Below are 17,321 nucleotides of genomic sequence, written 5' to 3' on the forward strand. Positions count from 1 at the left end.
GTGTGAAAAGTGTGTTAATTACTAATCTAATCTAATTTACTAATCTGTAGCTGGTGTGTAAAGGGTCTGGATGTTTGATTAAAATGTTCAGAACTTGAATTTAGAGATAGGTTTTTATGACTGTCCAACATGTAAATACAAATAGGATATAAAAAACATATACAAATTTAAATATATATATATTGTATAAAAGTCTTCTGCTTTCGGCTGCTCCCATTTGGTGTCTCCACAGCAGACCATCTATCTCCAATATAATGTATAAATATAAGTATTAAAAAGTATTATAAAGTATTAAATATGTGTATAAAAATATATTATACTATACAATATATATACAAAAATAAAAAAGGATATGGATAGACAGTAGTTCAGATTTAAAGTGCGCATGCGCGGTCTCTGTCAGGCCGAGAGCCGAGTCTCGTTCACGCGCAAGCGCAATAGCACGCCGAGAAGCTGCGCATGCGCATTATCGCGCCCGAGAGCGCGGCGTCTCTGAAGGGCTGCAGGGAGAAATCGTGTTTGTTTGTTTATCCATTTATTTGTTTGTTGTTGCTTTTAGTGTCAGGGAAATTCCGGTTCTTGTTGGGATCAGAGAGCGTGTCTTGGACTAAGGTGAGTCATTGTGTTATTTTATTTATTGCAGGTTGTAAAAATGGCATTGAGTAAAAGTTCGCCATCTAGCTGGAGCGGTAAGCTAACTGCAAAGTTTGCAGAAAGTTCCAGAAAGATTCATGTTGATTCAACCTAAAGTTCATTTGTGTAGCAGCTGTGAGTGTGTTACAGGACACACACGAGGAGTTTATTGTACAAAAACTCAATAACTCCTGCACATGGCTGATTTGTGTGTATGGTTTGGGTTGTCAGAATGAAGCTAACGCTGTGAGGACACTGGGGTTTACGTGTGTGTGTGTGTGTGTGTGTGTGTGTGTATGTATGTATGTATGTGTGTGTGTGTGTGTATGTATGTGTGTGTGTGTGTGTGTGTGAGTGAGTGAGTGAGTGAGTGAGTGAGTGAGTGAGTGAGTGAGTGAGGAGTGAGTGAGTGAGTGTGTGTGTGTGTGTATATATATATGTGTGTGTGTGTGTGTGTGTGTATATATATGTATGTGTGTGTGTGTGTGTGTGTGTGTGTGTGTGTGTGTGTGTGTGTGTGAGTGAGTGAGTGAGTGAGTGAGTGAGTGAGTGAGTGTGTGTGTGTGTGTGTGTGTGTGTGTGTGTGTGTGTGTGAGAGAGCTGGCTGGCTGGATAGATAGATGGATATGTTGAATGGTTGGTTGATAGATGGATGGGAGGGAGGGATATGGATGGATAGCAGTTATGGATGAAAATGATGGACAGATGGATAAATGGATGGATGGGTGGATAGGTGGATAGATAGACTGGTAAATAGAGGACTTTGTTTATCCTAAAAGAAAATTGCAATGTTACAGCAGGCAGGTCACAGCTAAAACAAGAATATAGACGAATATTAAGGCTAGTTTATTTTATATTCTAACTGCAAATGTAAGTTTAATTAAATGGTTTTTCATACAAAATAGCAAAAGAAATTACACATGAAATATTTTTTTCCCCAAAAAGATATATTTTATTGAATCGTTTAAATCCCTGCTTTTTGTTTCCTTCAGTTTAATGAAACCAGATGAGAAAAGATATATATGTATTAAAAAAAATAAAACCAATAGATGAGCTTGCTCACTGTAAACATCCCTCCATGTCTCTGCTTTTACATCTCACAATTCACACAAATCTCCGCAGCTGCACCACCTGCATACATCATCGCTAACAGTAGCATCAATATTAATAGTTCCTTATGATGTTCCTGACCACAGAATACACAGGGATTTAGCCACAGGGTTTTCCTGGGGTTTGGAAATGAAGGCAAATTGTGTGTTTTTGTGCAAATTCTATGAAAAATAAAATACACAAGTATAAATGGTTCATGAAGAAGCTTAATAACAGTTTTGACTTGTTATTGACCCAGCTTTATTTGTTCTTGTAAGTGTATCTGCCACTATATCAAGTTCTTCTCCTTTGTCAGCCAGTGTGGAAAGAAAAAAACAGCTATTAAATCCACACAAATATATTTCTGCTTGTGCAGTTTGCTACAGTTGCGGTATGCGAGCTCTGACTAGCGCTCTCTCTAACCATCCAATCAAAGGACGGGAAAACGTCTACATTATTGTTCGCCTGCTAGATGGCCCAGAGACTTCAATTTGAAATCTGCCTCACTGTCATATATTTTAAGCTGTTTCGGCAGATTTCTTTGACCCTGGCAGCACGTGATGGCCGAAATATAATTGGATTGAAACTCAAACAGAAATATTTACTACTGGAAGCTGCACAACCAAGAGAAAAGCCATGAAATAACGATTGCCAAGGAAAAAACATATTAAAACATGAGTCTGTGATTCTGTGTTTGGTCAGTGTCAGTGTTTGTTCAGCAGAAAAGGATTTTGGCCCCTTGAGCTCTTAACCCTCTACCTCTTAGTTTATATAAATCTCTTACAGTTACGGGGGTCTAGCAAATCTTGTAAATGTACAATTATTATTTTAATTATTATAAGACAGCAGAGAACGATGCACACCAACTCAGTGACATTACCATTACCACATTAACATCTTTCATCTAAAGAAACTTCATCCCTCTGACTGCATGCTACATCAGTACACACTCCTGTTTATCCTCTGAAGTTCTTCAATATCCCTGTTAACAAAAAATAGAAATCCCTTTACGGGTGCTCATTTGGGTGTCAGTACGTTCTTAAAACTTAAACATCAACTGAATCACTTTTTTTTTAAGTTGGTTGTATTCACACATTTATTAATTTTCTTGTTTAGTATTCCCTCAGGTTGAGTTTAGGTTCATCTAAACTGCCTGCTTTGATTATCTAAAGATGTTTCTAAAACTTGAGTAGAGTCCACTTGAGGCAAAATACAAGCTGACTGGACATTTACATAGAAACCCTCCAGTGCATGTCAGAGTAAAAACAAAGCCATGAAATCCAACCTACAACTGTGTTGAGACGCTACTGGAGGAAGGGATACATTATTTTCTACAGCTTTGAAAGTTCCCATGAGCACAGTAGGATTATTACATCAGTGTGAAATTGAAGGATGGCTTTAGCAGAGTGGCTAGGCTAAACCCATTCTTGACAAAAAAAAAACATATGGGAATTTCCTGAAGGACTATATAAGATGGAGAAAGTTAAAAAAAAGAGACAGAAAGAGCATGTAAATGTATAATGTAATGCAAATGTTCTTTAAAGCACAGTGAAGTTCTTAGCACATACCAGTGATGTTAGGAAGCTGAGGTCCGAGCGCAGGGTCAGTCATCAGTAGGGATGCACCGAAATGAAAATTCTTGGCCGAAACCGAAAACCGAAAAAGAGGAAAGCAAGGCCGAAAACCGAAACACCGAACGAAATTATGCCAATTATTATTACCATTGCATTAATGGCTATGACTGTGTACTAACCTTACTAAAATCAAGGCATTTCAATTGCATAAATTAATATTAAAGTTTCAAAGAATAAATCAATTACAAATTATGAAAATATTTATTTATAGCACATTGCAACAATGCACAGGATAAAATACATTAAAATTCAAACTTAAATGTTTAACTTAAATGCACTCATGTGTACATTAAATAATAATGTACAGGCCCTCTGGCCTGCTGAAAGGTTGTAAAATTAAATATGTTCTTTCATAAAAACAAAGTGCATTCAGAACAAGTGCAACTGCTTAAAGATACAATACAACACTATCACTGGGAAACTTCCTGCCTTTTCAAAAACGTCCACCACAGACGGAGTGCGCATGCTCGGAGGGGTTTTGCTTTTCTGTGCCGCTTTTCTCTCATATTCAGCATAGCGATCGGGATGTTTGGATTTCAGGTGATAAATTAAACCCGATGTGGAGAAAGTTTTTGCAGACGCACCCCATCTTGAAATTTTGGCATTACATGTTTTGCAAATCGCTATCCGTGGGTCTTTCTCCGATATACTGAAATTTGTCCACACCGCAGACATGTTGTTTTAGACAAGAACGTGCAGGCCGCGGTTTCTGTTTGCGTCATCACAACAAACTGTTTCGGTCGTGTTTTTTATTTTATCGATACTGATAGATAGGTTGGATCGTACTTGCCGATAAACAGTTAATTGATCAATAGTCTTTTAAATGGATACTGGATAAAAAAACACTCCATTTAAAATAGTATTGAAACTCACAAAAATTAAAAAAGACAGTACTGAATCATGGAAATGTGCTAAATAAAATAAATAGGAATATATTAATCAGATGAATAAATATTGAGGAAAATAAGATATGCATTCACACTGAAACAAAAAGAACCTACAAAAAATTAAAAACAATTACATCCGAAGTGAAAAAGAATAAACTTCTAATAAACACTGATGGCAGTGTTAACCATTCACCTCTGGGAACTCGGAAAAACTATCCGTAAGGATTTTTGCAATAGTTCAAGCAATCGATCGACCTTTATGGATAATAACTGTTTAGGGAACTTGGTACTGAAAAAGGTTTTGTGTTTTTGATTAAATACTACATTTTGGATTGTGCAAATGAATGTTCAGGATGATCTCTCCAATATAAGTCCTTTCAATCCACCCTTTAAAGATACCAAGCCTAATTATTCATTTCATCTTTACCAGATGGAAAATGAAGATGGGACAATGCCGAAGAGCCAGGACTCGGTAGTAAAAAGGTCGGGACGAACAACTCTGTTGGACAGTGGGGAAGATTTTGAGATGCTAGAGGACGGAGTTGATGATGGAGTGGATGATGATCCTCCCCCTTTAGAAGATGCTGATGATGGAAAGAAAGAAAGTCATCAGGCAGATAAAATGGTGAAGGAAACCACAGAGCCCGGTCAGACCACACCCCTGGAAGAATGGCTGAATGTCTTGGGTATGTGAGGTTTTAGTCTCCTATAAAAAGGCTGATGTTGTGTAATGCATGGATTTACGATTGAATGTGAATGTGTACGTAGGAAACGGGCAGCTGAGGAAGAAAGTTTTAGAAGTGGGGTCCGGTCTTGACACTAAACCTCAGAGGGGACAAACAGTCACTATTAATCTCAAAACCACCCTGACTGATGGAACAATTGTAGATGAGGAGTCCAACAAGTCCTTCACGCTTGGTGATGGTGATGTCATTCAGGTATTCAAGGAATCGAGCTTGTTTGTAAAATGTGCCTCATGTTAGGTTCATCTTCTTTTTTCAAGTCACAATTTCTTCATATTCTTTCTTTTTTTCATTTTGTTTTGTATGCTTTTCCTAGGCATTGGATCTCACTGTGCAGCTGATGGAGATGGGTGAAAAGGCTCGGATTGAAACAAGTGCCAAATACGCATACGGAGCACTGGGGAGGTGAGAATGTTGACTGACGCAGGCTATTCAATGATTAACCAGACTTGTTATCCTTCATGAATTTTGTCCAGGAACTTTAAAATGTGAATGTTGGACTGTCATAATCTGTTACTGCTGACAAATGTGCAATAAAAAAAAACGACTTGCTGCGGGAAACTTTTGGACAAAAAAGTAAACAGAAAATTAAACAGCGTTACAATGAATTATAAAATTAAAACATCACTTGTAATAATTATGTGCAGACGCTCTGATACACTGAAGGAGGGGTTTTACAGAAACCAGCAAACCCCTGAAGACACTTATATAATATACACACATACAGTGCCTGTCCAAAGCAAAAGAAATTACCTATTTTTTTATTGTTCTTGAGAGACATACACATGTTTATTTCATAGAATAGCGTTTATTTGTCAGATATACATTTTTCTTCACATATCCCAGCTTGTTTGAAAGCTGAGGTCAGAGGTCAGCTTGACCATGCTGGGGCTTGAACCCCTGACCTTCTGATCAGTAACCCAGAGCCTGAACCACTGACATCAACACAGTTCGTTTCTCCAAACATTCAAATACTTAAAAGTGTTCTTTGCTAGGGGATTTCTTTCTGAACTTTGTGATCCAGTTCGATAGGATTTAGGTGCGGTGACTGGACGGCCTGTTGCAAGATAGATATCACTCCAGACGACTGTTCGCTCTCTAAATAACGCTTACAGAGCTTGGATGTATGCTTCAGGTCATTGTCTTGTTGTATGGTAAAGTCGAGTCCAGACGGAATTGCATTCAATTGTGTTAAAATATGGAATAATGGTTCAGTATTCCCTTCACCCTGCTCTAAAACAACCCCAAATCAATTCTAGACATTTGGAGGACCTACGCAAAATGTATCCCACAAAGAAGAATTTAAAGTCTTTGGCACTCACGCTGTTTTGAACTCGGTTTAAACTGGCTGCAAATAATGATACATCTACAGACAGACGGACAGATCAGTCGATATCTTTTGCAAGAGATTTGTGAAAAGACTACATCAATAAAAGCTCTCTCTTTGCCAAAACTACCTATTTTTCATTTTCGGAGTAGATCTGAATTATGTTAAAAAAATTCATTATATTATTTAATTTATAATTATTGGGCTGCATTTCTGAGCAGCCTTTCCATTCTTCAGAGTACAGGCAAAAAATATTCACAATACGTAAATCAAATTCTGTAATTATGTTGCTTTATATCACTAGTTATTCACTATGTTATTAGTTATCTCACCAATTACATTTATTTAATGTTAAAGTGCATACTCAGTCATTATAAGGGTCCAAGGAGAACGTGCTTTTAACCAGGAAGTATTGGAAATAATTCAAATATTGAAATCCTTCTTATTATTTCTCTTATTCATCAGCAGGAGGCCTTGAAGCTGAAATGTAGGCTGCTGCTTCTATCTGCTAATTTGTTACTGGACTCTATTTCAGGTCCTGGTTATTTAAAAATCATGGCTGTAGTCATCCACTCGGATTTCAGGAGGCATTCACATTTGACAGGGTTAAATTTGACTTCACTTAAATTGGCCACCGGAGCGCGCTGTTCAGGTTTTTGAGTATCTCTTGTCAAATAAGCTGTATTCCTACAGTAATCTAATTTCTGAAACAGTGCCCATGCCCACTCAAATTTGAAATCATTTGCATTATATTCAAACCATAAGTTTGCATACCAGCCCCCAGGCTTTCTGTCAGAACATTGGCATCACATTAGTGAACAGACTCAACAGTTATCAAAATCAGCTTGAGATTTAGGAATAACATGCTTCAGTGAGCATTCAAATGCTCAAGTGCACGTCAGAGGTCGTCGAAGATCCAGCTTCGGCTGTGTCTTGATAATCCTGCATGGAAACTAAAAGACAAATATTGAAATAAAAATGGATTCCAATAGTTAAGGATTTTAGAGAACATGAATTATTTAAGAATAAAACCAGAATATGCCATTCAACAGTATCATTGTTCTACCACTTTCCACTGTTTGAACAGGGCAGATTATCTGAACATGGAGCCAACAGTTTACCAAATCTATGTTGTGGGCTGTGGGTTTTACCTGTGAGCACAGCATTTCCTGATAAAATCTGTAAACCAACAACCAGACGCTAAACAGGGCAGCCAGGGACCAACAGCAGTTGAGACAATGTGAGAGGCAGTTAGATGCAGTTATTACCAGCAAGAGAAATGCAGTCGCATATTGAGTGTTTTTTTTTAAATCATTGTATTAAATTTACTTTTAAATTGTCTGTTCCTATAAATTCAGCCACGGGAAAAGGGTTGGTCTGCAAATATCTTATTTATAAATTTTTTAAGAATGTTGACGTAACGTGTTACTGCGCTCAAATAGAGACCAGGTTGCATAAAATAATAAATAAATATGATTCATGCTTTCATAGGACTTTTCCTGATCCACAGAACTAAATTGACCTATGCTGCTTTGTTTTCTTCCATTGCCCAACAATATACTTTCTTACTGAAAGCATTCAGTTCTCAGTGGCTTGAGGTTCACCAGAGTACATGAGCCCCTTCACCGGCTTTAGCACGCTTACGTGGGGTTTTCTGTAAAATAAAATGAGAGAAATGAACAAATATCCCTTGAGTGTTCTAGGACACATGAAGCTCCTGGTGAAAACACAGAAACTGTAATCTTTCATTACACCTTATTGAAGAATGAGCCAATAATGTGGATTTGAGCCCGTATTATTTAGTAAGATTGTAACGGTACACAAAATTTGGTTCGGGTTTATTTCGATACAGTTAGAGGGAAGAAACCAAACACACAAAATTTGTAAACAATTTTAATTATATGTGTGTGTGTGTGTGTGTGTGTGTGTGTGTGTGTGTGTGTGTGTGTGTGTGTGTGTGTGTGTGTGTGTGTTTTAAATGTAATATTTACTTTTCTAAAGATATGATCTAAACTGTTCCACTTATTTCAGCACACTTAAACAAATGTCTGAATTCCTTCCATCCTTCATTCAGTCACAGAATCATTGCGGAGTTAATTTTTGTAAGCAATAAAATTGTATAAAATTTTTTTATACCCCAGGCAGTGTTGTGTATGTTTTTAAGATTACTATTAAAAAAACACTGCAGAGATTAAACAAACTTGTGGTCTGCCATGGTGAGAACGTGTACCGTTACACCCCTATTATTTAGTCTTTTTTTTAAACAATTGTGTGGGTTTTTAACCCGTTTATCATGTGATTGTTAGTGGCTCTAAACCGGTTTGGGAAGCAGAAATCAGAGAAGTGATGAATGTATTATTTTATGATTAAAAACCACAAATCAAAAATGTCAACATCGAAAAGAAACCTTTCCAAAACATAGATGTTTATTGTAACATTTTGGTTTTGGTTAATTGTTTTAACATTGTTTCAATCCGTGTATTCAACTGGTGTATTTGTGACCTTTTTTTCTTGATTGTTTTTGAATTGGCATTAATTACTTTCTGTTCAGACCTGATTGTTTACCATTTTTTACTTTGTGTACAAATGCAGAAATATTTGGGTATCTCTGTCCCTGGGTGGAAAACACCCAGACCTGCAGCTCAGAGACATGTGATTTGTTTTAGATGTACATTAAGGTACTCCTGGATATCTCTAAAGTGTACTTTTCCAATGTTTATCTTTTAACCTTTAGCATTTCTGCTCCTGCTGTGCCCCCGAATGCTGATTTGATCCTGGAGGTTCATCTCCTGTCTGCTGTTGAAGCCCCTGACCTGGAGCTCCTGCCCCCCTCTGAGAGGATCAGTCTGGCAAGCAAGAAACGAGAGCAGGGCAATGTTCACTACCAGCGTGGAGATTACGCTTTCGCTATTAACTCCTACGGGATCGCCCTGCAGATAACAGAAGCAAGTTCTAAAGGTAACATGATTGGATATTTACTGTGCCTGGGGCTGAGGAGCCAGTCTGTGCTTGTAGCTGCTAAGCACTGTGGGAAAGAGGAAGTGCAGTGTTTATGCTCATTCAGTGTCAAACAAAGACTGTAAATGGTGGGAACCATTCATCTGTTCAGTTTTGTGGCGTATTTCTGCAATTAGCCAAATTATTTAAAAATCGTGAGTAAGTAACCTTTATGCCAGGGGTCACCAACATGGTCACCAACATGGGCCTGGTGCCCGCGGGCCTGGCCTTTTCTAAAAATAGCTGTTTCCTACTTTGTTAAATCATTGTTGATAATTATTAGTGCCTTCACATAGATTAATATCATTAATTATTAATAATAACATATAATAAAAGCTAAATTAAGCAAATAATGTTATTTCAGATTAAACTGAAAACTGTGTGTATCAAACTGGTAGCCCTTCACAATAATCGGTACCCAAGAAGTAGCTCTCAGTTTCAAAAAGGTTGGTGACCCCTGCTTTATGCATTAACAAAAGTACAGCCATGTCCTAAATTATTGGCACAATTTAATACAATGAGCAAAAAGATGATTGCATAAAACAATCAGCAAATTGTTCAAATTCAGATTCCTCGAAGCTTTCCTGTAACAAAACCACATCCGTACTAAGGATGTGCAACAATTCACCCTTATTATGATGCAGTGGGATCCGATTTCAGTCTGATTCAACACGATTCAATGCAATACAATGGAAAAATATGATGTTATGCAATTCGTTATGGTACACATAGTTCGCCTTTATTTCTTTGGTTCAGACAGACGACAAATCATCAGTATACTAAAGTGCCGTCTCACAAACAGGCCTTTGTAGCGCAAAAAGACTCAATCAAACCAGACTTTGTTTTCCTGTTCTGTCTTGGGGAAGATGCAGCTCTACCTCTGCCATGTTAATCTGTTTTCTGTGTGACTCAGGACGCGCCTTGATGTTATACGTCGTATTCACGTAGCAGCAGTGGTGCTGAGAGAACACGAGGAGAAATCAATCTACATATCAAATATTGGTCAATTTCTAAATTAAAAAAAGTGTAGCGCATCTACTACTGCAAATATGTTAAAAATAATCCCATCTTGCATCCGCTGCACAATCTTTTTAATTACAAAACAGCTTTCACTAAACATTGGAGCTTTAGGCATGATTTTTTATGAGAATAAAATGGGTAGGCAGAGACGATGCTTCTGTATCATGAGTCCACTTGGACATCCACAGAAAAGACTTTGATAACTTAGATTTTTTGTTTCATTTAAAGTTTATCCCTATTAAATCTGATGTTTTTGGAGCTTTTCCTCTGGATGTCATGAAGTTCGTATTAGAATGAAACCAGAATACCTCGTCCTCATACACTTTTTCAACAGAAAATGATTATATAAACAAGTAGCCAACAATATGGCAGCTCTGTCTTTGTTTGAGCTCAGGGTTTTACCTGTGAAGAAAACATTTGTTGAGGAAAACGTTAAACCCACAACCAGATGCCGAACAGGTCAGGCAGGAAAAAAAACAGCAGTGCAGACCATGTGAGAGACGACTCGATGCTCTTATTGCAGGCATGGGAATGTTGCATATTGAGTGTTATTTTTTGAAGGACTGTACTGTATTGTACTGTTAGACTGCCTGTTCTTATACTTTTGACAAAGATTTGGTCTGCTAGTGAACATTTTTATTCTTTAGGTCTCAGAGTAAAAGTGGCTTGTGTTTGGCTTATAGTAAAAACAAAATAACTGATCTTGATGCTCCTTGTGGGAGGTGTGGAGGTGTGTTTATGAAATCTGATCCGAACAATTTTAAGCATAATATCAGCCCAGTTACTGAAACTCCACATCGAGTTGGAAGACAAATTACGTAGTGTGTGTGTGTGTGTGTGTGTGTGTGTGTGTGTGTGTGTGTGTGTGTGTGTGTGTGTGTGTGTGTGTAATGCCTTTCCAGATCATGTCCAATTAATACACGTTTTCACAGGTAGGCTTAAGTCAGGGTGTCAGGGTGTCTCATCAGCGTTTAAGAAAAATTAGGGATTTATTTATTTTTGTAAATAATTTAGGCATTGTAGTGTCAGGCAGCAATCTAACAAATTTAAAGAAAGTGAAGGGGGTCTGAATGCTTTCTGAATGCACTGTGTTTGTTTGTTTATATGTGTGTTTTATTTATTTATTTGTTTATTTATTTCATGTTATCAATTGTTGTTTCAGTGGACATCAGCCCACAGGAAGAAGAGGAAGTGCTGGATGTGAAGTTGAAATGTCTAAACAACATGGCGGCCGCTCAGCTCAAGCTGGACCACTACGACGCTGCACTGCGCTCCTGCGTCTCTGTTTTAGCTTACCAGCCTGATAATATCAAAGCGTTGTTTCGTCAGGGCAAGGTGCCCCACCTTCAGACAACTTTCCTTTCACTTAGCATTTCTTGGTCACACACGTCCAAAGACACACATTGTTCAGTTGTTTATTGAGTTTGCCCATTAAAAGACTAGCAGCATTTTTGACATTATAGTTAAATGCAACGCAGCTCTTTTGATGTGAGACTGACTTTTTTGTGTCTCCAGGTTCTGGCACTACAAGGAGAGTACGCTGATGCAATTAAAAGTTTGAAAAGAGCTTTGAAGTTGGATCCAAGTAACAAGGTAATGCTGAGTCTTGACAAATGGTATTTTATGTATTCTGACTTATTTATACTTTTAAAGTTGAATTGTCATGTTATAAACATGGCCAAAGTTTAAAAAAACTATTTGGGTATATGAGAGTATTTCTGTGCCAAATACACTCTAAGTTCTTTTCGAATGTGGCTCTTCATAAGGTCATTAAGAGCAGAATTCCATGTATGGGATTATAAAGATTTTGTTCTCGCTTTCTTTATAGTGATGTCAGACAATTGTTACACAAAAGCTGACTCTTTAGCTCCGCCCACGGCACCCTGCAAGGAGCTCAGCTGGTTTCTGGTTTTTAAATTAACACTTTTTAAGTTTTTAATACTCTAATCCAGTGGTCCCCAACCCCCGGGTCAATTGGTCTGTCTTTGACACTTGGCGGCTTTGCCGCTCAGATCATTGGCTGCTCACTCATTGTGGTTAGATCGCACTTCCAGGAACCTCAGACACCCATTATTTCTTTACCACCAGTGCCAGAGGTGTAAAGAACAGACAGAAAAAAAACAGACAGAAAAAGTTGCAAGCTCAAACTATTAAACATGAAATACAACTAATTAAAATGAACGACTTAGCAAAGTATGACTGATCTGCTCGAATCCCCAGGAGGCTGTGCTGTCATCTTCCACACTGATCCAGCGTTGGAGCAGAGAGGCACACTGTCATGTCGCCTCCTACGATCCTATTTCTCGCTAAAAATAGCAGGATCCCTTGCCCTACTCTGCTTACACAGGCAGTGAGAGATGTGCAGCACGTGTGCCTGACACCATTTCTCTACCTGCGCCTGTTCTCTCCACCCATCTCATGTGTCCGACCCTTTTACGGCTTATTAACCCTGGCTAGGAAGACTGTGGCGGGATTATATGTGTTTTTGTACCTTCTGCTTTGGTGTAAAGCGCTGTTCTGTTTAACTGTGAATTGTTTGAGTAAAGGAAATGGAAAAAGTTGGTATTTGAATTTCCAGAGTTGCTTTTAATCGCTGCAGAGCGATGGTCGGGCAGTTGCAACGTTAAAGTGGGAAAAGGCCACGTAGCACCTTTCGAAACCTTACACTAGACCCGAGGCTCAAGTTAATGGATGTAGCAGCTGTAGAGGAGAGCCTGGTGGAACATTCTCTCCTTTTACATTCAGGAAATTCTGTTCCTGAAAACACTTTGCATTAATGTAATGTCAATGCTGTGTTTTGTATGCAGAGAACCTGCTGCCTGAGTAGTATTTCCTTGGCGTTTATTGATCCTGCATGGTTTAATCTTGTTCTTTTTAGGACAAAATTATTTGTCATTTATCGGCAGCCCAACAGATTTATCTGCAAGTTAGGAGGTGTTCTGAGTAGTCAGTGTCTGGGTGTGAGCAGCAGATACATCAGCTGCCTTTTCGCCCCCATGCAAAAGAGAATAACACGCGCACGCATTGACTTTCTCCTGTGCAGACCATCCACGCAGAGCTGTCGAAGCTGGTGAAGAAACACTCGGAGCAGAGGGGCGCTGAGCAGGCGATGTACAAGAAGATGCTTGGAAACCCACCTGACATCAACACTGTACAAAAAGCCCAGGCCAAATCCCCATGGGTGTGTATGCCATCATCTGCACCCGTAAATAGCAATATCAGCAGGGGTTAAATCGGGGTTCAGCAGACGAGGAAGCCCGGGTTATTTCAGATGCTGCTTCCAGCACGGCGTTCTTAACATTGATACGCGTGATATGAACGCTCATAAAACAGCCCGGGTTTCTGTCATAATGTTTTTACTCGAGCAGCTACAAATCAAGAAGCTTCTATTCGCAAAAACAGTACACATACAGTATCTCACAAAAGTGAGTACACCCCTCATATTTCAGCTCTTTTTATATCTTTTCAAGAGACAATACTATAGAAATGAAACTTGAATATATTTTAATAGTCAGTGTGCAGCTTGTATAGCAGTATAGATTTACTGAAAATAACTCGACAGACATTATTATCTAAATATCTGGCAACAAAAGTGAGTATACCCTAAATGATAACAGCTGTACGTGGTGTAACCAAACCACACGTCCTACTCATCATGTGCATGTTTTTATCTGCGTGACAAGACCATACAAATATGTGCATCTTGTATTTGAGCAGTTAAAATGTGGTGCTTTGACTACAATTCTCTTATACTATCTATATATACAAACACACACAATACCAGTCAAAGGTTTGGACACACTTTCACCTTCAGTCTCCATCCTGAAGACCTATAAAAGAACACGTATGGATATTATTTGTCAACAGAAACCTGTTAATCAACCCAGAATGTTTTCAATTCGTCAGCTCATGAGGTGGTCACCTGCAATGGTTTTTCACAAATCTTGAGTAGTTCCCAGAGGTATTGAGTGCTTGTTGGCTGCTTTTCCTTCACCCTTCAATCTATCTCATCCCCACTGGACTTAGATTGGGTGAATGTGGTGACAAGTTCATCTGATGCAGCACTCCAATCTTCTCCTTCTTTAAGCAAATATCTCTTTTATAACCTAGAGGTATACTTGGATGATTGGCATGTTGGAAAACAAATGAAGCTTCTACTAAGTGCAAACCAGATTGGATGTCATTTCGGTGCAAAGTGCTGAAGTATCCAGGCTGGTTAAGTGTGCCCTCGGTTTTTTTGACTAAATCATCATCAGTGTCACCAGCAAAGCACCTCCACACTATCACACCTCCTCCTTCATGCTTCACAGTGGGAACCACACATTCAGGAGCCATCCGTTCACCCTCTGTACGACTAACAGACATTGCAGTTTCAACCAAAAATCTCAAGTTTCTACTTATCAGACCAAAGGACAGTTTTCCACTCATCTAATGTTAGTCAATTGTGTTTCTTTACCTAAGCAAGTCTTTTCTGCATGTTGTTCTTTAGAATTAATGCCTGAATTCGAACCATGAAGGCCTGACCCACGTAGTCTCCTCTGAACAGTAAATGTTGAATATGTCTGCCACTTGATCTCCGAGAAGGATCTATGTAAATCGGCGGTTTCTGATCCTGGTCATTCTATTAAACGTATTCTCTGCAGCAGAGGTAGCGCTTGGTCTTACTTTTTCTGGGACGGTCCTTATGAGAGCCTGTTTCTAACGTTTGATGGTTTAAATGAAAAATTCTTATAAATTAATTAAATAAATTAATTTATTTGGCTTTTATCATAACATTGCTAATGACTCTACTCACTCTTTCCTCTGCACAAGACAACAGATGATGCAAAGTAGATTAAGAAGATAAGAAATGTCACAAATGAACTTTTGACAAGGCAGACTTATGAATTGAAAACCATTTCAGGTGACTACTTTATGACTCTGATGAGAGAATGCTATCAGTTTGCCAATCTTTAATCAAAGCAAAATGTAGCTACATGTAGGACAATTTAAAATCTAAAATGTTCTCTGAAATGTTGGATACTTTTTGTTTTGTTTTGTTTACTACAAAATCCCATACATGTTCTTTTATACTTGTCTCCAGTATTAATGTACAATTTTAAAAATAATAAAATAATGAAGAAGAAAAGAACAGTGAAAGGGAAGGCATGTCCATACTTTTGACTGGTGCTGGTTTCCAAAGGATATAAAGGATTTTCATGAATGCCAAATTTCTTGTGTAAAAGTTTGTACAAATGATTTACGAATAAATCCGTCCTTTTTCTTCAGCATATTTAGATCGTAGTTAGCATGTTATTACGTCGGTGCTGTAGCTGCATAACTTTAGGCACAGTGTTTATTGGTTGATATACAGTGTGGATGGTCATTCAAAAAAAAAAAAAAGGAGAAGAAGAATTACACCCTAATCGTTTTTTCTTTTGTCTTTGTTTCCCACAGAGTATAAGCTGGAAGTGGTTGTTTGGTGCTACTGCAGTTGCTATTGGAGGCGTGGCCTTGTCCGTGGTCATCGCTGCTAGGAATTAAATCCGCGCGTTCCGGATGCTAGAATAAACGTGATTTTAGGTACGCTATTGTCCGTTTATAGTACTTTCTGTTTTCTGTCACAGAATGTAATGTTAATTATTAGCAAAGGTTTCTTTCAGTGCATGAAATGTGAGAAAATGCTGATCTATGAACTGATAAATTATTACATCTCTACATTAGCAAACTTGCCATTTTGTTGTGAAAATGAAGCAGTTAATCTATACCTTCATCATGGTTAAAGCCTCCAGTGCGTAACCTCGTCTGTACATTTACACCTCCTTGGCTGCCGGTTATGTTTTACGAATCAGCGGTCGCCAAAACGTATGCTGCTAGCTTGTATTCCTACATGGCTCAACTCTAAGCAATTACATGTGCAACCATAGACTGATATTTGCTTGTTGCAGTTTTCTTCTGTGTTTAACCATCCAGTCCACTGTCTATTTATTTGGGCTTTATTGCATTTAGCAGCAACCTCACCTTAAAAACTTTGACCAAACACTGTATGGATTTTACAGGAAGAAAAAAAAAAAGTCCAACTTAATCAAATAACACTTTATTGATTTCTTTTTTTTGTCTGAATATGTAAATGGTATTTATTTTAAATATTTCACTTCCTTTTCTAATAATATATATAAACAGCTTGGTTCCTCGTTTGGTTTTGAAACTAACATTCCTGATATTTCTTTGATTTTTGAAATAAACTTTTGCACATTTAGTTTATTCCCCTGTGGTGTTCCATGACAAGACCTGACTGGTTAGTGTTTGATTAAAGCGCTTACTTTCACCGAAAGGAATTTTTGCTTTAAAGTCTATAATCTATTTTCCACCACTATACCCGAGTTCCTGCCAGTACATCTGCTCCTCGAATGTTCCAGTAAAACTGAATATTTCTCCTTTGTCATAAATCACAGATAATGATCAGGTTTTTTTTAGTGACCCTCTATCGATATAAGCATTTAGAAAATCTATATAACTGATATGATCTAGAGTCGTGGTCCTTAAACAGATGACGAGGGTTCCTCAGGGGTCTCTGATGTAGATCCAGCAGGTCCCTAAGTGGCTGGATTCTGGTACACTGGTACGCTAGTTCATGGTAATCTAGCGTACCAGTGTAGATTTATTCATTGATAGAGACTCTTTTGTACGTCGCTCTGGACAAAGGCGTCTTGCTAAATGCCGCGAATGTAAAAATGTAAATGCATTCACAACCTTTTCCATCCAGGGATCCTTGTAACTGTAAATTAAACTGTTAGACCCCTTACTACAGATGTATTGTATGAACACAGAGTGATGACTTCAAATGGAGTCCACATTAAAGCATTATTTGTGAACCCCAAACTTTTTTTTTTGTTTCTCCTGATTATTTCCTGTCATATATATTCAATAAGAGTTTTTGGAAAATGTTTTTTCTTTTTCACTTTTGTTGTGCCACTTAGCCAGAGTCGGTCAGTGGTAGAAATTGGTGTAT

General features: G+C 38.1%; 1 protein-coding gene across 1 annotated transcript; it reads left to right on the forward strand.

Annotated features, from left to right (window-relative positions):
- The first annotated feature begins 430 nt into the window (after positions 1-430).
- Positions 431-16,597, forward strand: fkbp8 (FKBP prolyl isomerase 8). Its single transcript, XM_046858214.1, has 9 exons — positions 431-612; positions 4,674-4,929; positions 5,012-5,181; positions 5,303-5,391; positions 9,048-9,271; positions 11,493-11,665; positions 11,846-11,923; positions 13,374-13,511; positions 15,767-16,597. The coding sequence occupies exons 1-9, from the start codon at positions 460-462 to the stop codon at positions 15,851-15,853; spliced, it is 1,368 nt and encodes a 455-aa protein (XP_046714170.1). The 5' UTR covers positions 431-459; the 3' UTR covers positions 15,854-16,597.
- Positions 16,598-17,321: the final 724 nt, after the last annotated feature.

This window comes from Silurus meridionalis, chromosome 9, assembly GCF_014805685.1.
Source record: "Silurus meridionalis isolate SWU-2019-XX chromosome 9, ASM1480568v1, whole genome shotgun sequence".
Classification (NCBI taxonomy): Eukaryota; Metazoa; Chordata; class Actinopteri; order Siluriformes; family Siluridae; genus Silurus; species Silurus meridionalis.